The sequence below is a fragment of the Chelonia mydas genome, chromosome 3 (genome assembly GCF_015237465.2).
Source record: "Chelonia mydas isolate rCheMyd1 chromosome 3, rCheMyd1.pri.v2, whole genome shotgun sequence".
Classification (NCBI taxonomy): Eukaryota; Metazoa; Chordata; order Testudines; family Cheloniidae; genus Chelonia; species Chelonia mydas.
Window position 1 is genome coordinate 168,057 of NC_057851.1, and position 22,555 is coordinate 190,611.

The 22,555-nt window shown below is 43.9% G+C and overlaps 2 protein-coding genes and 1 long non-coding RNA gene across 8 annotated transcripts in view; 2 read left to right on the plus strand and 1 right to left on the minus strand.

The window, feature by feature from the left end:
• GPN1 (GPN-loop GTPase 1) overlaps nt 1-10,658 on the minus strand; it is a 116,462-nt gene extending 105,804 nt beyond the window's left edge. For 2 of the 6 annotated variants that reach the window (XM_043541928.1, XM_043541927.1), the window contains exons 1-4: nt 10,144-10,306; nt 9,932-10,025; nt 7,046-7,085; nt 1,010-1,076 (exon numbers count right to left, since the gene is read on the minus strand). In XM_043541928.1, the coding sequence (XP_043397863.1) occupies nt 1,010-1,076; nt 7,046-7,085; nt 9,932-10,025; nt 10,144-10,260 (318 nt within the window). In that variant the 5' untranslated portion in view covers nt 10,261-10,306. Of the gene's footprint in view, nt 1-1,009; nt 1,077-7,045; nt 7,086-9,931; nt 10,026-10,143 lie in introns of all 6 variants that reach the window. The other 4 variants (XM_043541930.1, XM_037893566.2, XM_043541929.1 and 1 more) reach the window with 3 other exon arrangements.
• A 5,462-nt stretch (nt 10,659-16,120) lies between these two features.
• LOC122464873 lies at nt 16,121-20,057 on the plus strand. The gene is made up of 3 exons (XR_006289269.1): nt 16,121-16,292; nt 16,483-16,613; nt 20,007-20,057. It is a non-coding gene; the product is annotated as an uncharacterized LOC122464873 (long non-coding RNA).
• Nucleotides 20,058-20,083: 26 nt separating this feature from the next.
• Nucleotides 20,084-22,555, plus strand: part of ZNF512 (zinc finger protein 512) — a 61,267-nt gene continuing 58,795 nt past the window's right edge. The window contains 1 exon segment of the mRNA XM_037893572.2: nt 20,084-20,139. Within this exon segment, the coding sequence (XP_037749500.2) occupies nt 20,108-20,139 (32 nt within the window). The 5' untranslated portion in view covers nt 20,084-20,107.

The following is a 22,555-nucleotide window of genomic DNA, read 5'->3' on the forward strand; positions in this document are numbered from 1 at the left end:
ATTAGTAAGACATGATTTCCCTTTACAGAAACCATGTTGACTTTTGCTAATGAGCTGCAGTTTCCCCAATTTTCCTCTGCTTCACATTGCTTTGTAGAGTTTATATACAAACTGCAGTGTTCTCATTTCTCCTCTGTTTTTCTTACTCTGCATAGGATTTATGATGTACTTGTCAAACCATGCAAACTTCATACGGCAACTATCTTGTTACTAAACTATGTTCCAGATATTAATCATGTTTAACTGTATTACTGTAAACATTCAAAACTTCACATTGTTTTAGCTATATGATTCAAAGACGCTTCAAGGAAAATTTTGAAAATGGCAGAATTTTTAAGCAAACTTAAAAATGGTTAGGTGAATTGCCTTCAAACATCCAAAAAAATAATTTAAGAAGGAAACACGCACAAAAATACATTTCCCAAGCAAAGTTACAAGATAAGAAAATACAGGGCTTAGACTGTCTGCTACTCTGTTTGTACAGTGCCTAGCATTATGAGCTCCCATTCTTGGTTGGTACTTTGGCACTACCATAATAAACATGATTAATAACAACAACAATCAGGGGACATGGCTGCAAACACAACCATTATCTCTCCATAACGTTTTCCCCGCTCACTTTAAACCAGGTCATCAGAAGTTAAGGAGAAACACATCGCTGCAGTATTGCTGCTTTCTATTTGCCAAGTGGAGCAGGCAGAGGTGCCAGTTGTTTGCACCCTTCCAGTCTGTATCCCTGAGACATTTTAGTCTCACAGCAGCAAATCCCTGGATCAAACTCAATTTAATATTACTCAGTTTACTAGATATGTGGTTCAATGCAGCAGACTGCACTTACCCTGCCTCAAAGCAATTACTTTTTACTGCAGTTTCTAACTTCTCTTCTCAGTGAAACCATGCCCTCTGCAATTCCACATCTGGAAGAGTGTGAAACTGGCTTGTAAATTACATGCTGCCTCTTACTAACATACAGCACAGCCTCATATAATAAGAACAAAGAACTTGATACCTGATCAAATCTTGTGGCAAAGAGATTGAGAGAAGTCACTATTCCACCATTTGGGCCCAGACCATATCTGCACACACAGCTCAGAAAAGCAGAAGGTTATCGAAATGTTAATAGGCTTTTTTCCCAAACCTGGTACTACTTGTTTGTTTACACAGTCCAAGAATATGCCAGACACCTAACAGTAACAAGTAAGAGAAAAAGCCCCTGCCTTGGAGAGTTTACAATCTAATTTCCTAGGTGATGTAACCAAATAAACAATAGGAAAGGACAGTGTTTTCATCAGTACATTGTAAAGAACTTTACATCATTACCCCATTTTTCATATGGGAAACTGAGACACAGAGCGGTGAAGTGACTTGCCCAACATCACCCAGCAGGCCAGGAATTGTCCCAGTCCAGTGGTCTCTTCACTAGGCCACACACTTGCTTTGCGTTTCTGTAGCAGGGTGCTGGTGCAAAAGCACCTAATTAGCCCCTGCACAGTCAGCTCCAATCAGGGGAAACAGATTGGGGCTGATGGAAAAGGCCTGATGCCGGCCTGAGGATTGGCAACACCTGCTGACCTGACAAGCCAAGGGCTATAAAGACTGGGAGGGAGCCAGAAGGCAGGGAGCAGCCAGGGAGAAGTCAGCCAGGGAGGGAACTGGAGGCCTCCTAGCTGAAGGCTGGCTCTGCCTGTAAAGGAGATTAATCCTGTAAAACTTGTACATAGATGGACACTGGTGGTGGGACGAAGTTAAGTTAATAAAGACACGGGTGTTGCACAGCCCTGAAGCCTCTCTGAGCCTTATTGGGAGGGCAAGCGGGCCGCAGGAAGAGGGGCGGGTCATGCACCCTGTTACAGTTTCCTAACCACTCTTCTGTCCATTTTGTTACAGTGGAATGGGGATATCGGCCATCCTTAGAAATGTTTGAAGTGTGTAGCTGCTAACAGGGTCAGTCAGAGAAATCTTGTACATGGTCTATGTCCCAAAATCTTAACAGTTGTTACATCATTGTTACAGTAATTTTAAGCATTAAAAATCCAAAGTGTCTCTCTCTCTCCTTCTCCAAGCTCTTCCCAACTATTCCCTGAAACATTTTGTCTTCCCATTGGTTCCAGCTCACTCTGCCCTTCCCATGTCATTAAGCCATTAATTAACGCTGCAGAAGCCATTACCATGCAAGAAGTTCCTCCTTGGAGCCGACAGGAACCCCTGTCTCATTCTTCCCCAGGTTCCTTCCAAGTGGGCCACCTCCCCACCCTCTCCCAAGGCCCTCAACTCTTCCCATTCCACCTATCCCCATTTATGCCCTTCCCCCCAAACCTTTCCCCCATTCCTTCTCCCAGCAAGCATCCATAGGTCTTTTTTTCATTCAAATATACTTTGATTACATTCCCCCCCAAATGAAAAAAAAAAAAACCCTGAAAGAATTAGATTTTAGCAAAATGTCTTCAGATCTTTTTGAGTTTTCTGGCCTAGACTGAACTCAAATTGACACTGGCTGAGTGGGCTGGGATCAAAGACTACTGCTTATTCTTTTGAGGTGCAGTGAAATTTTCCTTGCTTCAAACTCCTTTTGCTCGTCGGTCCACGTATGTTCAGCATAATCCATTTAGTTCATGAGCATTAGGCACATGCCTACAATGAGATATAAATGCTCTGATTTTTTGGTCCCCCAAAAGGCTACGGGTATCATGCACTTGGCGGAGGTAACTCCTGAGTGACTGAGACCCTGGTGTTATGATCTCAGCCCTAGTTTGATCCTTATCTGTATGCAAAAATACAATGGCAGAATTCATGAACCCTAAAATCTGTTTTTGGTCTTTTTGGGTGGGAGGGAAGCTGTAGGTGAGGAACCGCTTTGTGAAATGACCAAAAATCTGGATCACTAACCCTGTCCCACGCCCCCATGAGGCACAAAAATGTTCAAGGCTATTCAAGTAATTGTGTAGATTTTAGAGCACTTGAGAGTCAAACTTCAAACTGAAAGCTAGTATAAAAGTTAACTATAGCAGACCGGGCAGTCCGCTATACTGTACGCTACAAGCACTAACTCTAACTCATCGATACCTACACTATTTCATAACACCATTCTTCCCAGAGATCAAATATCCATAATAAAAGATCAGGCAAACAATAAAAAGCCCATCAAGTCAGGTGTTCAGTCTCCAGTAGTGGTCAATTTTGGATGCTGTAGAGACAGCTATAACCCTCTCCTTGCACTTAAATCCCAACTTCCATCTGAAGAACATAACATAAAAACGGCCCTACTGGGTCAGACCAAAGGTCCATCTAGCCCAGTATCCTGTCTTCCCACAGTGGCCAATGTCAGGTGCCCCAGAGGGAATGAACAGAACAAACAATCATCAAGTGATCCATCCCCTGTCGCTCATTCCCAGCTTTTGGCAAACAGAGGCTAGGGACACCATCCCTGCCTATCCTGGCTAATAGCCATTGATGGACCTATCCTCCACGAAGTTATCTAATTCTCTGTTATAGCCTTGGCCTACATCCTCTGGCAAGGAGTTCCACAGGTTGACTGTGTGTTGTGTGAAAAAATACTTCCTTTTGTTTTAAGCCTGTGGCCTATTAATTTCATTTGGTGACCCAAGTTCTTGTGTTATGAGAAGCAAATAACACTTCCTTATTTACTTTCTCCAAAATAGTCATGATTTTATAGACATCTATCATATCCCCCCTTACTCATCTCTTTTCCAAGATGAAAAGTCCCATTCTTATTAATCTCTCCTCATATGGAAGCCATTCCATACCCCTAATAATTGTTTTTGCCCTTTTCTAAACCTTTTCCAATTCCAATATATCTTTTATGAGATGGGATGACCACATCTGCACACAATATTCAAGATGTGGGTGTACCATGGATTTATATAGAGGCAATATGATATTTTCTGTCCTATTATCTATCCCTTTCTTAATGATTCCCAACATTCTGTTCACTTTTTTGACTGTCGCTGCACATTGAGAGGATGTTTTCAGAACTATCCACAACCCCAAGATCTCTTTCTTGAGCGGTAACAGCTAATTTAGAACCCCTCATTTTATATGTATAGTTGGGATTATGTTTTCCAAAGCGCATTACTTTGCATTTATCAACACTGAATTTCATCTGCCATTTTGTTGCCCGGTCACCCAGTTTTGTGAAAACCTTTTGTAGCTCTTTGCAGTCTGCTTGGGACTTAACTATCCTGAGTAGTTTTGTATCATCTGCAAATTTTGCCACCTCACTGTTTACCCCTTTTTCCAGATAATTTTATGAATATTTTGAATAGGACTGATCCCCGTACAGACCCGTGGGGGACACCATTATTTACCTCTCTCCACTCGGAAAACTGATAATTCATTCCTACCCTTTGTTTCATATCTTTTAAATCACTTACTAATCCATGAGAGGACCTCCCTCTTATCCCAAGACAGCTTACTTAGTTTAAGAGCCTTTGGTGAGGGACCTTGTCAAAGGCTTTCTGAAAACCTAAGTACACTATATCCACTGGATCCCACTTGTCCACATGCTTGTTGACACCCTCAAAAAATTCTAATAGATTGGCGTGGCATGATTTCCTTTTACAAAAACCATGTTGACTCTTCCCAAACAAAAATGTTCATCTATGTCAGACAATTTTGTTCTTCACTATAGTTTCAACCAGTTTGCCCAGGGGGGCGGGAGAGAGCCACAGATGTTTGGGGAGGGAGGGGAGGGACCAGGCTGGGTGGCATAGGACCCCCGTTGGTGCTGGGAGTGGGGAAGGGGGAATGGACTGGCAGGGGCTTCCTACCCGGCTCCACATCCCTGCAGCTCCTAGGCAGCAGAGGGAGCAGGGCAGGAGCTCCACTATTCCCACAAAAAGCACCAGCTGCGGCAGATCCCATTGGCTGGGAACCGCAGCCAATGGGTGCTGCAGGGGCGGAGCCTGCAGATGCGGACAGCATAGAGATCCCCCCCAAGCCCTCCATCGCCTAGAAGCTGCAGGGGGCCATGTCAGTGGGAGTTAGGGAGCCCCTGACCCCGAGGTAAGCGTCCTGTCCCCCCGCAGCCTCCAACCCCCTGCTCCTAGCTCTGAGTCCCCTCCCACACACCCAGACTGCTGCTGCTGGCCCAGGGGCAGCCCCTGAGCCAGCACCAGCTGCTGCATCAGTCACAGAATCCGTGACAGACTCGCAGCCTTCGTCATTGCTAGTCATTTGGTACAGAAGATGATTTAAATGATAGGTTACAAACTACAGTTAGTAGTTCTGCAATTTTACATTTGAGTTCCTTCAGAACTCTTGGTGAATACCATCTCATCCTGGTGATTTATTACTGTTTAGTTTACCAATTTGTTCCAAAACCTCCTCTAATGACACCTCAATCTGGGACACTTCCTCAGATTTGTCATCTAAAGAGAATGGCTCAGCTTTGGGAATCTCCCACAAATCCTCAGCTGTGAAGACAGATGCAAAGAATTCATTTAGTTTCTCCACAACAGCCTTATCTTCCTTGAGTGCTCCTTTAGCCTCTTGATTGTCCAATGGCCCCACTGGTTTTTTAGCAGGCTTCCTGCTAAAAGTAAAATTTTGCTATTACTTTTTGAGTCTTTGGCTAGCTGTTTTTCAAATTCTTTTTTGGCCTTCCAAATTATATTTTTACACTTCATTTGCCAGAATTTATGCTCCTTTCTATTTTCCTCACTAGGATTTAACTTCCACTTTTTAAAGGATGCCTTTTTGTCTTTCACTCCGTCTTTTACTTTGTTGTTTAGTCATGGTGGCACTTTTTTGGTTCTCTTACTACATTTTTTAATTTGGAGTATACATTTAAATTGAGTCTCTATTATGGTGTCTTTAAAACGTTTCTATGCAGCTTGCAGGGATTTCACTTTTGGCACCGTACCTTTTAATTTCTGTTTCACTAACTTCTTCATTTTTGTGTAGTCCCCCTTTCTGAAATTAAATCTTAATCACTAACCACATACCCCACCAAAACTACTAGTCACACCTAAACAATAGCTAGGAGTCTAACCTCAAGTACTTGTTATCCACACATGTACTATGTACAAATGTTAAATAATCCACATCAAAAGCCTTGCTTCATTTTCATTTATGAAAGCCAGACTTTAATATTCTTACCAGGGTGCCAGCTCTGGACCCTGCACAGGGACTCCGTCTTTTACATCAACTATTGACCAGTGGGAGAGAAATCTGAAGCCCTCTCCACACTTTCCATTCTTGTTTCTGGAAAGAAGCAGCTGTTTTACCTCTTCCCAAACACCCCTTCAGATCAGGCCACTGTGGTACTGCAGGGGCACTCTCTCCCCTCCATACTCTAGTTTTAATTCCTCCTTCCAAGCAAATAGCTCCACTCATGTTAATTTCACTCTGCTGCTGCTTGAAAAAAATCACTGCACTGCAAGAGACTCTAGAACCGTGGCATAAACATTCAAGAAGATAGCAGCGTTTCAGCCTAAGTTACTCTTCTAAACTACAAGGGATAGAAACTTCTTTAAAAAACCCACTGCTTAAATCCTGCAAAAATTGATCCTTTAGTCTCCCTCACTATGGAGAAGTAGGAGGGTGTTTGGTGGGGGTTGTTTTTTTTCCCTTAGACACACAGAATTGGGTTTGCAGGGTGGCATGACAAAAGAAGCAAATACTTGCTCCTATCCCTGTTGCTTTTGAGAGGGCAGAGAACTGACTGGGCATAAAATCACTAGCACAAAGTGTAAATCTTCATTCCCCAAACACTACAACAGTAGGGCTGGGGCAGACATTACTACAGGAAGGAAACAAATGATCTAAGTGGCATGATGGCCTTATTACACATTTTCATTCTAACTTCACATCCCAGGAGTAGCCAACAAGCAAACCAAAGCCCTCATTTTCCAACCTACCCAGCCCAACCAGTATCCTATGTTAAATTCTCACTGACTCTGGATACATTTTACCCATGAGCAACCCCAAACCAATCCTCTCTGTTTTCCCCAGTGTACAGAGATGGTCGTCTGTGTCTGCAGGAGTTGAATATGCAGAGGTGATCTTAAGCAAAGGAAAAGGATACTGTTTCATGACTTCTTTGTACTTCACTGTGTCTCTGATATCTAGAAAAGAATAAAAGTGATAAAGTAACAACTGAATAAATTATAATAATATGATGAGAGGGGAAAGACAGCTCTCCAGGTGTAAGCATTCCCCCTCCCCTCCCTGCTTCAATGAAGGAAGCCAGTACATGTGGGACTAGTTTCACAGAGGACTTTAATGCTTCATCGACACTAGCCACCCCCACCATACTTGTAAAACGCCACATTGTAAACTATTTGGAGGTCTCGTGTATCATGTTTGACAATCACCGTTTGGATTAGATTTGCTTTCAGCAGGGCTAGATCCAAATACGATGGTGAACAGAATATGTGCATTTATCTGAACAGTGAAGAATCCAACCCTCTTGACGGCTGTAAAGCCGGATTCTCATACTTCATTGCACCGTGACCCCCTTCTGACAACAAAAACTACTGCACAAACCCAGGAGGAGGAACTGAAGCTTGAGCCCAGCCCAAGTTCCACACCCACCCCTGTGGGGGCGAGGGGCAAAGCCCAGAGGCTTCAGCCCCAGTCAGGGGGACTGTAACCTGAGCCCCAGTGCCAAGGGCTGAAGTCCTCGAGTTTTGGCTTCAGCCCCGGGCAGTGGGACTTGGGCTTCAGCTTTAGCCCTGGACCCCAGAAAGTCTAAGCCAGTCCTGATGACCCCATTAAAATGGGGTCCCGACCCACAGTTTGAGAACTGCTGCTGTAAAGCAATAATTTATAGTTCTCTACAGCACTGTTTGCTTGTAATCCTCTAAATCCACCCCTCATCTAGCACTGCAAATACTTCACTATCAACACTCCCTCCCATTGCCCACTGTGTTTCTCATTCTCATTTTCTAACCTTTCATTTTTCAGCCACCCACCATCCACCCGTCTGTACTCTCCAATTCACATTCTTTTGTTACCACAATATCATCCCCTTCCCATTTCACAGAAATATAGGAATTACCAGGATGGATCAGACCAGTAGTTTATTTTAGTCCAGTCACCCACATCTGCCTGTAGTCAATACCGGATACTTTACAGAAAGGTGCATGACACCCCACAGTTGACAGTTATGGAATAATATGCACAGGGGGAAGTTTCTTCCTAACCTCAGACAGCTGGTGGTTGTTTTATGCCCTGAAGTAGGAAAGTTTCCATCCCTTTTTAGTGTGATTTTGAATGTGCAAATTATTCATATAGATATAATTCTTTTTTGAATGAATCCTAATCTATTAGCCTCAATAATATTTTGTGTCAAAGAGTTTATGTGCTGTGCAGAAAGTAAAAATTAAACCCCAAGAGCCACCCAAAAATTTACTTTTTAAATAAGTAAATACGATACAACACAATCGGTCAAGACACATCTATCTAAGCAGCCACTTGCTTTCACTGGAACCATGGGCATCCTTCCCCCACCCACCTAAACTTTTGATTTTTTTTTCTTTCATAACTTATGTGGTTTTTTTGGTTCACTTAAATCTATTTAGATTTTAAATTCTTCAGGCCAGCAACATCAATTATATCTCTGGAAGGTGCCTGCCCAGTTCTGAGTGCTACGGAAACAACATGTAGTCCATATGCCTAAGCTAGAACACAGTTGTTCCCAGTGATTAAAACAGACTGAAATAGAAGACAGAGCTGTTATATAGCATTCCCTTACCCAAACCAGGAAAAGGAAGTCTGAAAGCTTCACTCCCTTACACTGTAGAGGGCAACCTGGGACTAAAGCATCCTCCAATGCTCTGTTTAATCCAATCTGAATATCACAAATGAAGGGCATCCCAAACTGAAATAACCTCCACTCATCAAGTGCTTCTTGATAGGCAGTTTATATTTTTTACTTTTCCAGTTTCAAAATTGAAAATCTTGTTCACTCATTTGTCCCCTTCTGCAATTTCTTTGCACTTCGTTGCACACCAACCCTTAAAAATAGAATGCTCTTCTCTAAACTATTCTGAAAGGCTATTAGTCTTGTCCTTCAGCTTCCTCCCTCAAGACTCCTTCTGTGATGCACAAAGGAAGTCACAAATTGAAAATGGCTAAACTAAGTGGCAACTGCCGATCTCTTTTATTTATAAATAAAAGAGAAAGCTTTCAAATGCTTCAGAACCACCTCATATTACTACTACTTTTGTCCTTCATTCCTCATTCTCTCCATTGTTTGTTACAGCTTCTTCCAAATTAGACAGCAAACTTTCCAAATCAGGGGCTGTTTACCTGAGCATCTGTACTATGCCCAGAACAATGGGGCTCCAATCCTGACTCAAGCTTTTAGTTGCTTGTGCAATGCAAAAAAATAAATAAACCCTTTTCTCCCTAGTTATACCGCGTTAGTCTACCCTAAATAAACTCCCACATTAGCATTCAGACTCTTCCAACAACCCACCTAGCCAACTACCTCACAGCATCCAACTTCCCATTTCTGAACAAAGATATACAAAAACTACGAACGTATTGAGAATACAGTGAATTGCACATCTAGTAAGTTTTGTATCTATGATTTTGAAGGGAAACTAGCAAAACCCAGTATTCATCCCAACCTGCCTACAACCCAGAGCCCTCTCAATCAGGACCAGGCACAGAGACAGCACTACTAGATAAATCTTTCATGGGTAAGGGAAAAAGAGAAATAGCTCATTCTGCTCAACCCTCAACTGCATGTGACATTATGAACTGGGAGGTGTTAGACTTGCCTTAGAAACGTGACTGGGATGAACAAATAGGCTTAGTAGTCAGAGGAGTCTGTATATTAAACCACCAGCTATTTGCTCTGACTCAGCACTTCCTATAACAGGGTTGCATGAAAGGGCATCAACAGAGATTGACAAAAGCGCATCTGCCCCAGGAGCCAGAGCGCGCAGCGCGAGCTACTCACCGATGTTGGCTGCAAAAGGCAGCTCGCGCACAGCAGGGTCCAGGTTGACGACGTAGGGCGGGGAATTCTGGCTGTGCAAATGGGCCGTGAGCCTCTGAGGAGGAGGAGAGGGAGAGATCAAAGGACAGGAGAGACCTCGCTTCCCCGCCCCCCGCAGCCGCCTGCCCCCCGGCCCGGGAGCGGGGCCCCTCCCCCGGCTCTAAGCTCATCACCTGCACCAGGGTGGTTTTCCCAGAGCCCGCCATGCCCAGCACCAGCACGCACACCGGCGGGGCGCAAGACTCGGAGCCGGCTCCCGCCGCCGCCGCCTGCTCCGCCGCCGCCGCCATCTTGCTAACGCCGCTTCCGCTTCCGGGACAGATCGAACAGCGCTTCCGGGCGGGGGCGTGACTCGCTCCCGGGCTCTGCCTGTCGAGAAGGGCTCCCCGCCGCCCCGGCAGTGCCCAGCGCCCCCGCCTTTCTCCCGCGAGCCTCCCGGCGCGGCCGCAGAACCGCCTGTCGCCTCCCAGCGCAACAGCCTGCGGCGGGATGGGGGGCCGCGGGCGCCCGGCGTGAGCGACGGTTAACGTGGCCGTGTGGGAGCCCAGCTCGAAGAGAGCTTCGTGTCTTCGGGGCAACGGCGAGAATACAGCTGTGGGGTCACCCCTCCAGCGGATGCCCGAGCAGCGGGGGCCTTGACTGCAAGGGGGTCCGGTGGCTTTACTGGCCACCAGTGATTGCTGCCTGCGGAAAGAGAGAAGACGGGAAGGTGAGATTGGGGAAGGGGAAGAAAGCAGACGTGAGAGGAAAGGGAAGGAGGAATTCCATGAAAGATCGGGGAGGAGAGGAGTCAGCGCAGAAAGGGGAGAGAAGGATACATTCATTCAAAGAGTCTAAGACCAAGAGGGATCCTTGTGATCATCTACATAAGAACGGCCATACGGGGTCAGACTGATGGTCCATCTAGACCAGTATCCTGTCTTCGGCGGATGCCTAAGCCCATTGCCAGACGCTTCAGAGGGAGTGAACAGAATAGGGCAATGTATTCAGTGACCCTATTATCCAGTCCCTGCTTCTAGCGGTCAGAGGTTTAGGGACACCCAGAGCATGGATTACATCCTTGACCATCTTGGCTAGTAGCCACAGTTGGACCTATCCTCCATAAGTTATCTATTTTTTTTTTTAAACTCAGTTATACTTTTGCCCTTCACAGCATCGCCTGGCAATGAGTTCCACAGGTTGACTGTGTGTTGTGTAAAGAAGTACTTCCATTTGTTTTAACCCAGCCTATTCATTTCATTGGGTGACACCTGGTTCTTGTGTTATGTGAATGGGTAAATAACACGTCCTTATTTACTTTCTCCACACCATTCCTGCTTTTATAAAGCTCTATAATATATCGCCTCAGTCATCTCTTTTCCAAGCTGAACAGTCCAAGTCTTTTTAATCCCTCCTCGTATAGAAGCTGATCTATGCTCCTAATCGTTTTTGTTGCCCTTCTCTGTACTTTTTCCAATTCTAATATATCTTTTTTGAGATGGGGCGAACAGAACTGCATGCCTTATTCAAGGTGTGGGAGCACAGTGATTTATATAGTGGCATCATGATATTTTCTGGCTTATCTCTTTCCTAATGGTTTCTAGGATTCTGTTAGATTTTTTGACTACCATTGCACATTGAGCAGATGTTTTCAGAGAACTATCATAAATAACTCCAAGATCTTTCCCCTGGGTGGTAACAACTCATTTAGACCCCATAATTTTGTATGTATAATTGAGATTGTTTTCCAATGTGCATTACTTTGCATTTATGAATATTGAATTTAATCTGCCATTTTCTTGCCCAGTCACCCAGTTTTGTGAGATCCCTTTCTAACTCTTCACAGTCTGCTTTGGACTTAACTTGTTAAAAATGTACACCTTATTTCCAGTCTGAACTTGTTTATCTTTAACGTCCGGCCATTGGATTATGGTATGCCTTTCTCTGATAGACTGAAGAGCCCATTGTTAAATATTTGTTATCCATATATGATAGAGATCTATACTTAGACTGTAATCACCCCTTAGCTTTCTCTTTGTTACAATAAATAGATTGCGTTCCTTGAATCTATAACTATGAGGCATGTTTTCTATTCCTTTAATCATTGTCGTGGTTCTTCTCTGAACTCACTCCAATTTATTAACATCCTTCTTGAATTGTGGGCACCAGAAAGAGACACAGCATTCCAATAGTGGTCATACTAGTGCAAAATACAGACATAAAATAACCTCTCTACCCCTACTCGAAATTCCCCAATTTATGCATTCCAGAATAACATTAGCTCTTTTGGCCACAGCATCACACTGAGAGCTCATGTTTAGCTGATTATCCACTATAACCCCCAAATCTTTGTCAAAGTCACTGCTTCCCAGGATAGAGTCTCCCATCCTGTACATATGGCCTACATTCTTTGTTCCAAGATGCATATATTACATTTAGCTTTATTAAAACATATTGTTTTCCTGTGCTGTTTACCAAGTGATCTAGATTGCTCTGAATCAGTGACCTGCTCTCTTCATTATTTACCATTTCCCCAATTTTTATATTTTCTTTCAGGTCATTAATAAAAATGTTAAATAGTGTAGGTCCAAGAACCAATCCCATAAGGGCCCCATGGAAACAGATCTGTTTGATGACAATTCCCTGTTTACAGTTACCTGTTGAGACCTATCAGTTAGCCAGTTTTTAATCAGTTTAATGTGTGCCAGTTTCATTTTATATAGTTCTAATTTTCTAGTCAAAATGTTGTGCAATAGCAAGTCAAGCCCTTACAGATGATGCCTATCCGATGAAGTGAGCTGTAGCTCACGAAAGCTCATGCTCAAATAAATTGGTTAGTCTCTAAGGTGCCACAAGTACTCCTTTTCTTTTTGCGAATACAGACTAACACGGCTGTTACTCTGAAACCTGTTATTATATTATGTAAGCACTATTATGTTTATCAACCAAATTTGTAATCTCATCAAAAAAAGATATCTAGTTAATTTGACAGGATCTATTTTCCATAAACCCATGTTGATTTGCATTAGTTACATTACCCTCCCTTAGTTCTTTATCAATCGAGTCCCATATCAGCCACTCCATTATCTTGCCTGGGATCGGTGTCAGGCTGACAGTCTCTTAATTACCTGGGTCATCTCATTTACCCTTTTAAAAAATTAGCTTTCTTCCAATCGTCTGGAACTTCTCCAGTGCTTACAGACTGATTGAAAATCAACAGTAATGGTCCAGCGAGCTCCTCAGCAAGCGCTTTTAAAACTCTTGGAAGCAAGTTATCTGGACTTGCTGATTTTGAAATGTCTAACCTCCGTTTAACGCCATCCAAAAATACTAGTGGAATGGAAAGAGTGTTATCACCGTATGATGAGACAGCATCATCTTTTTTTATCCCAAATACAAAAGATAAATATTTATTGAGAATTAATCTGAAGGGGAAAAAATCCTAAAGAAGGGGAAAGGAGATTGGAGTTCTAGAGAGAAAAATCAGAGTGAGGGAAACAGACAAGGAGACCAAGGCAATGAGGAGAGGCTGAAAATTTTTCACTTGTCCATTTAATGCTGAAAGAAGAAAGTGGAAGTATAAACGGTTGACTTAATACAAATGGACTTATCTGCACAACTCTTAAAACAACCTCTAGACTCTCCTCTGTTTACCAATGTGTGAATGCTAGACTTTGTCTAACTAGGATTTAAAGATGTATGTTAGCTAATATGTTGGAACTTCTTCTTTGGTTTTAAGGCAACCAACTTACCACCTGTTAAAGTTTTCACTGCCTTGTTTACATTAGGCTTTTTTCTAAGGTTCTTGTATGGCTGGCTCCTATTATTACAGTATCTGAGAACTTCACCATCTTTATCCTCACAACACCACCATGAAATAGAAAAGTATTATTATCCCCATTTACAAATGGGGAACTGAGGCACAGATAGGCTAAGTGACTTGCTCAAGGTTACACAGGAAGTCTCTGGTAGAGCAGGAAATTGATCCCAAGTCTCTCAAACCTTAGGCTTGTGCTTCAGCCATTAAACTAGCCTTCTATAACACATTAGCTAGCATGGGAAGTTTAGGCTGGACACTAGGAAAAACTTCCTAACTGTCAGGGTGGTTAAGCAATGTAATAAAGTGCCTAGGGAGGTTGTCTAGTCTGCTCTTAAAAATCTCCAATGATGGAGATTCATAGAATCATAGAATATCAGGGTTGGAAGGGACCTCAGGAGGTCATCTAGTCCAACCCCCTGCTCAAAGCAGGACCAATCCCCAATTTTTGCCCCAGATCCCTAAATGGCCCCCTCAAGGATTGAACTCACAACCCTGGGTTTAGCAGGCCAATGCTCAAACCACTGAGCTATCCCTCCCCCACAAACACCTGTCAGGGATGGTCTAAATCAGAGGTCTCAAACTCCCGGCCCATGGGCCATCTGCGGCTTCAGAACCTCTCCAATGTGGCCCGCGTGGCTCCAGCAATTTTGGGGCCGGGTCTCTCCCTTGGCCCTGCCTGCCGCCCCGGGGCACTCCGCCCCGCGTGATTTAAAATGACCCAGGGCCCCACTCACCACCGGCAGCGCAGTGGAGCTGAGCGGCTTTTGTCTGCTCGCTCCATGTGTCTACCAGCCGCTCCATGTGTCTCCCAGCCACTCCCTGTGGCCCCAGGACGGGGCAGGACTGTGCCTCCGCGTGCTGCCCCTGCCCCGAGCACCTCTGCGGCCAATGGGAAGCTGTGGGGGCGGTGCAGCAGCGTGTGGAGGCCCCCCCAACCCTGCCCACCCTGCTTTGGAGCCCCATGTAAGCGCCACACACCCCAACTCCCTCCTGGAGCCTGCACCCCCTCCCCTTTCCCACACAACCCTCACACCCCCAGGCTCCCTCCCAGAGCCTGCAACCCCACCCCATCCTCCTGCCTCCCCCATCCCTTGCCCCAGCCCAGAGCCTGCACCCAGCATCCAAACTCCATCCCAGAGCCTGCACTCCAGACCTCCTCTCCCACCCAGACTCCCTCCCAGAGTCCAACCTCTCACCCCTTCTGCACCCAAACTCCCTTCTGGAGCTTTCACCCTGCACCCCAATCCCCTACCCCAGACCTCCTCCCTCACCCAAACTGCCTCCCAGAGTAGGACGACCAGCAACTGTGAAAAAATGGGACGGGGTGGGGGGTAATGGGCACCTACATAAGAGAAAGTCCCAAAAAACAGGACTGTCCCTATAAAAATGGGACATCTGGTTACCCTATCCCAGAGCCTTAGGCAGATGGGGGGTGGAGTTTGGGGGGGCAGGTTCTGGGCAGCATGAGTGACATTACTGGCCCACTGGGAGGATTTGAGGACTGGCACTGGCCCTAAGGTAAATTGAGTTTGAGACCCCTGGTGTAGATAACTTAGTCCTACCAGGAGTGTTAAGGACTGGACTAGATGACCCCTCGAGGTCCCTTCCAGTCCTATATGATTCTATGTTCTAACAACACACTTCTAAATCAAACTAGATGATTACAATGGTCCTTTCTGGGTTTATAATCTAGGCGAGACACACCCTAAAGGACACAAATGGGAATGCAGGACCATTATGGTGAGAGTTTGATGGCTACTCAAAAGATATTTCCTGAGCTCGTTTTGGCAGGTGGTGCCCTAGTTGCGGAGGGGGAGAAGTCAAATGAGCCAGAAGAAACCGGTGGCCTTGTCATTCAGATGGCTCAGAAGAGGATTCAGTCGTAGTTCATGATTAGGAGAAGACTGCACAGGCAGCCTCTCTCTCCAGCTCCCATAACGCCACTCCGCCAACCCAGTCCTCACCTGCCCCTCCAGCTGCCAGTAGTAATGTAGGCTCAGTGAGCAATACTCACAGCTGGCCACCTGCCTGGGCATGGCAGCTAGCTGGCTTCTGAAGGGCTCACAGCAGAGGTGCCTCCGAGGAGACTGGCTAGGAAGGGCCCCAAGACAAAGGCATGAAGCCCGTGTTTGAAGCCACCGCGGGGAGCCAACGGACTACGGCAAGGGGTATGTGGGGCCAGCCATGCGCTAGGGGCTGGCATCAGAGGGCGGGGTAAGCGGCCCCCGGGCAGGGGAAGCGACCCGCGGGCGCGCGCCGCCTCGGGCTGCGGTCACACCCGCACAGTGACTCCTGCTCCTGACCGGGGGCGGGGGCTGGCCCGCCAGAGTGGGAGGGGGCGTGGCACTCTCGGAAACGGCCGCTCTTGCGGAGGGTTTGACGCCATGCGTGAGGCGCGCCGAGATGATGTCACCACGAGCCTGTTTGGGTCACGTGGGTGAAGATCGCTGATGTTTGTTTGTGAGGGGCGCACAGCGATGAGGCGCTAGTTGGGCGCGCGCCATGTGGAGCGGCGGCTGTTCGGTAAGTGCCTGCGGCCCGCCCCCTCTGCCCGGACACCCCCCGGCCTCAGCCCGCTCTGCTGCCCCCCCCGCCCCGCGCTGTGCTCTGCGCCGGCCGGCCCCTGGGACCCGGGGCCAAGGGGCAGCCCCGGCTGAGCGCGTCCCGCAGCTCCCCCCTCAGTGCCCCACTGACTCGTTGCGCCTTGTTTCAGACTGGGCCGTGAGCTCTCTAGGGCAGGGTGTCTCCGTGCCCGGGGGAGCCCAGCTCGAGTTACTGGCGGGTTCTCGGCCGGAGAGGGGCAGCTCGTCCCTGCGGGTGGAGAAGGCGCGAACCACAAAGCGGGTAAATGGAGACCGTAGCCTATCATCGCGTTGCCTTGTATTCCACGTCCGTGGGTCTGCGTCCACCTGGTGTCTCTTCCCTAAACTTAGGTTGTAAACTCTCAGGGGTAGGGGAGCATGTTTTGTTTTGTGTTTGTACAGGGCCGAGCACAGTGGGGTCCTGGACCACGACCAGGGCTCCTAGGCACTATGTTATTATCTATATTAACAATCTATGTTAGGTTTCAGAGTAGCAGCCGTGTTAGTCTGTATCCGCAAAAAGAACAGGAGTACTTGTGCCACCTTAGAGACTGACAATTTATTAGAGCATAAGCTTTCGTGAGCTACAGCCCACTTCATCGTCTGCATAGAATGGAACGAATAATAAGAAGGTATATAGATAGATACACATACAGAGAAGGTGGAAGTTGCCATACAAACTGTGAGAGGCTAATTAATTAAGATGTTTCTATGGGTAGGCCCTTTCTGAGGTGATCTGTGCGTGCACCTGGCTCTCATGTCATGCTCAAGCTCTGTCTAGACTCACATAATTTTCAATGCCTTGCAATATTATAATATTTGAATGCCTGAACTGTCATTGAAAGAAGTTTAAATGTTAGCATCTAGGCAGATGCTCTTCTAGTTTCAGCAGCTCAAAGCACAGGACCAATCCCTAGTCAAGCAAACTTCTGCTAGATCAGTTTCCTAACATAGGTTAGAGACAGACAAATTTATTTGAGCATAAGCTTTCATGAGCTACAGCTCACTTCATCGGATGCATGCATCTGATGAACTGAGCTGTAGCTCATGAAAGCTTATGCTCAAATAAATTTGTTAGTCTCTAAGGTGCCACAAGTCCTCTTGTTCTTTTTGTGGATACTACACGGCTGCTCAGACTCACACAGCTGCTACTCTGAAACCTGTAATAGAGTTTTAGCAGCGGGAATACACTTTTCCACACACAGCACATGGACATTTGGTGCTGAGGCTGACCCCTCTTTATCCTTGTGCATCTGTAAGCACCTTGATTAACATCTTATCAGAGTAACATAACTGTACTGGAATTGTTGATGGTTGTTAATTACAAATACTTCTGCAAGATTCAAACAGTGTTCAGCAGGGTGGATTTGATTCAAATCAAACTTAAATCATGATTTAAATCACTACTCAGGAAGACTCGATTTAATGATGGATTTCTACATAAAAGTACATTCTTGTTGGTTGTTATAAGCTTAATACGTATTCTTCACAACTCAGAGATCTAGGTTTCGTTTTTAGAAGGTACACACTATACATTTTTAAAGCTATTTCTTTTGAAAACTTTTCAGATTAGTTTTACAGCTATAAGAGAAAATGAATGATTGGTTATTTCATTTACTAAAGGTAATTGAAGCAGGTATTTATGAAGTCATTGGGAGGCAAACTCTCTCTAATTCAACAGGTTAAACATTAATATTTGGAGGATTTTCTTGCCATGCTATATTAGGAGGAGAACGTTACCAGACAGATATTTAAATTGTTTTGTTTGCCAGAAGCTGGGATTGGGTGACAGGGCATGGATCACTAGATGATAACCTGTCTGTTCATTCCCTCTGGGGCACCTGCCATTGGCCACTGTCAGAGGACAGGATACTGGGCTTGATGGACCTTTAGTCTGACCCAGTATGACCATTCTTATGTTCTTATATTTAACGAAAACAATGACGTTATGTATTCTGGATTTTTTTCTTCAGCAGCAAACATATGTTTTTGTTAAAATAAACGTGAATTTTTGAGTTTAGTTAAACATTAAGTTTTTTAAAATCACGTTTGTTTTTGTTAATTGTTTTTAACTAAAATAGTTAAATGAAATATTTTTTAAAAAAACAAACAAAAATTTAATCGACTATGTCAGCCAGGTTAACATGAGAAACCTAAAATATTGGCTTCTGCAACTAACTCAGTTGTCTTCACCTTCATTTTCCTGTTTGTTCATAATTTGGAAAAGAAAAACAAGCTTTCCTACTTTTTCAGGTCCCAAACGATTTCTTAATTTGGAATGAATTAGTCCAAAGGAAGAAAATATTTTTTTCTACACCGGCAGAAAAAGCTACTGCTGTTAAAAGTGAGATTATCACTTCAACAGTCTCTGAATCCAAGTGCTTAAGTGACTTCCACCAGTTCACTGGTGTGACTTTCTTTAAAACATCATCAGCAAACATATATATCTTGAATGGTTTACCGTTAGCACTGAAGTTTATTATAGTTGGCGTTTGGAGGGATGATTGCTGGATGTCCATGTCATAGCCAACTCCTCTTCTTCAGCAATTAAGGTTTGACCCTGGTACAGAGTATTGAGAATATTTGCAAGAAAATGAGCTGGAGATAGTGCTTGTCCCATTCGTTTTTTTTAATGCTTGTAATTTAACTCTGTCATTGCATATTTCTCTTTTAAAGCTCTCACTCAGTTCCTTCCAAATTTCAACAGTGGCAGCAGTAAAACAGCTATTTCCCTGCATTTTGTTCAAGGCTACAGAAATAGGCTTCAGGGTACTCAGCCTGTGTTCAACCTTTCTCTTAAGCCCGATGTTGAGAATTTTGGCTGTGACAGTGCCATCTATTTTTTCACGATTTTGTTCACAAACTGTCATCAGATTAAGCCCGTTCTTGATATAGTGCTCAAAACAGTCCACTACTGAATTCCATCGCATGTCTTGTGGGAGAGTTAGCTTGGTTCCTCCCACTTTTTTCAGAGCACCTGCTGCAAAGTGATTGTTATGGAACTGTTTTGCAGTTTCAACAACATTAGCCTTTATTTCTGGAACGCTGAAGTCTTTGGCTAAGGAGGTGCATCAGATGAGCACTGCAACCTTATGTTATTAGCTTGGGACTCTCTTCTAAATTTCTTCTCATCTTGGATACAATTGCAGCATTGTCTGTGACCAAGCTGTGTACTAGACATTTGCATTTTTTTTTCAGTTTGTTATAGCTTTTACTGCTACTTCTTGTAAGTATTCTGCTGTGTGTGCATTTCCTAATGTATCAATTGTTTCTGTAAGGAAGACCTTCCCTACTTCTGTTGTCACACAAGCCCATACAACAGGATCATTGTGGACATTGCTCCACCCATCAAGACTTAGGTTAACAATTTTACCCTCTAAACCTTTTGCACGCTGCTCAATTTCTCTTTCATGCAATTTATCCAGCAATTTGCCTGCGACATCTGCTCTGTTGGGTGGACTGTATCCTGGTCTTAATGACTGAACCATGTTAATGAAGCGTGGGTTCTCAATCATACGGAAAGGAGAGTTTGTTGCATAAACAAACCAGGCAATTTTTTAATCAATTACCTCTTTTTGTAATCTGCTGGTTCTTATCACAAATTTATCTATGGTTGTTTCTGGATGATGGAGATTTTTTTTCCTTTTTGCTACAGGTGATGTACTGTGGCTATGTGACATACATAATGTGACTGAAAACTCTGAAACTATAGAAAATGATGGTGATCTTGAAGGTGGATAGTCTTCAGAATCCTGTATGTTGAGGATGGATTCTCCTAAACAAAATAAGTCAGTGCAGTTATTTAATTATTATTACCATACTGCCCATTTAGTATTACTCATTGCTCATTCACTGACACTCAGTACTACTTTAAAGGTGAAATTGTAAAAGGGAGATCTGCCTATTTCAGCTATTTATTTTTTTTATCACAACTGCATCTGAAATGATAGTACCATAAAGTAACAACTATATTTTTTGCTCAAATATGAGAATTCAAGAATAGTCCAGAAGGAGGACAGGCAGTCCTTAAGAAAGAAGTATGAAATAAAAAAAAAATTACCAACCTGAAGATCCTGCATGTTCAGACATGTTCCTTTCATCATCTTCAACGCAGCTTCCTCCTGAGAAGGAACACTTCTCATGATATTTCATTCGGGCAACTAGGCCTTGCATTTCTTTGTTGCACCGTTTGCATTTTGCACGCATGCGTGTCTTACCCACAGGTTGAGGAACTTCATTAAAATATTCCCAAACTGGGTGTCTCTTACGGCCTGCTGCCATTATAGATTTTCCCTTCTAGTGAGAGAATAGCATGGTAGATTTCAAATCAATGAAGGCTACGCTCAGAAAGACCTCAAGACTTCTGGAATGTGCTGCTCAAACAGTTTCACTTTTGTTTCTACTGCCTGTCCCTCCTTTCTCACATTTATCTCCAGACTTCTTCTCCTTGTCCAGATCTATTCCACCCCCAACAATCTTCTATTCACTGAACGTTTTGAAACTTTGCACTTTTAGAGAGCGGTAAGGGATTGACTTTGTGTACACAAATTTGCAGAGGGACAATAGGGTTGAGGTCTCTTATTTCTCACCTTGTATATATTTATTTATTTAAAAACATTTTTACTGTTAACAAGCATGTTATCTCTGGAGACACAAATCCACATTTTGAGAACTGCAAAACTAAGCATCTCTGATGGTATCTTCTGGACTGAGCACTGAGTCCCAATAGGTAGATAAAAATAATAATTTAAATAATCTATACAGAAGCCCCTGGAACACCATAAAATTGGGTCCCTAATCCGTGAACTATTGGAATGTATTTACAAAACTTTTCTTAAACATTACATGAATATATTGTCTCATACTATAGAATTAGAATTTATAATCCCTATTCCATGATGAGATATCTTTGAGCTATAATGTATTTTAATTAAAACTATCTTTAGATAGTTTTATTTTTTCCCCAAAAAGTGTTTTATCAAAAAAATTAAAAAAAAAATTTTTTTTTTTTTTTAAAATCCTTGATTTTTATCCACCCTGGTATTCAGGGGACCCATAAATTACATGTAAAATGTCACTGTTCAATCAGTATCCCATCGTGTGCCTCGATTTGTGTATTGCCTCTTTAGAATCTATGTCCTTGTGACAGGGACTTAGTCTACTTACCTTTCTTTAAGTATTTGGAAATTGGTTGGATATCAGTAAAATGAGGTTGGCGCCTGATACCAGGGTTATGGCCCTGAAGTGGGGGTACTGTCTTTCATGTGCCTGCTTCTTGTTGGCATAATGGGAGCTTTTGTGTTTTTGTAATATTTCTGATAGCATTGAGCCAGAAGCCTTTATGAACACTGTGCCATAGAGTTTCTTCACAGCAAAGTTAATTTGAGTTACCCCCAATTCAAGTTCCATCCGTACAACTTATTAACTTGAGTGTGGTGGTGCTTTAGATTCAAATTGGTTGGTTTGTCCGGGGTTATTAGCTAAAGCTTGAGTTAGTGCCACTTGTCAGCTGCTAATATGACCACTGTAGTGTGGACATAGGCTAGCTCCACTTGAGTGCCATTGGTCCTCCAAAGCTGTCCCAAAGTTCCCTCTGTAAGGACAGACAACTTCTTTGCAATTTATTGGGGAAGAATTCATAGAGCAGCTCAGCTTACTGCAGTGCAGAGAACCGTGGGATGCGTCCCCAGATGTCTTAGTGTTACAGCTGAGTGGACACAGCAGCTCAAATGTTGTTTCACGGTGTGGTCACTTGAGCTTGGCTAACTTGAGAAATGTAACTTGAGTGTATAACTCAAGTTAACTCTGCAGTGAAGACATACCCACAGTGAAACTGCTATCTCTGCTAATAGAAACTCACCTACAGCAGTATTTTTCTCTTTCACGTTTGTGTGGTACTGCAGCCTGTAAGAGGCTTTTTACATATAGTTTAGCGTGTACCACTAAAACATTTGAAGAGCAGACTGATTTAAAATTAGAAGTTTTGTTTTTAATATCCAGACTGAAGAAACAGCAGGATAGGTTGAAAAAAAAATTTTTTAAAGTGTAGAGTAATGCAAATACTGTATAGCCAGCAATAGCTAAACAAAGTTGTCTTATTGTCCATATAACTGTCCAGTCCTTTTGGGAATCATGCTAAGCTCTTGGCCTCAATAATGTGTAGTGACATTGAGATCCACAGGTTGGTTATGCATTGTGTAAAAA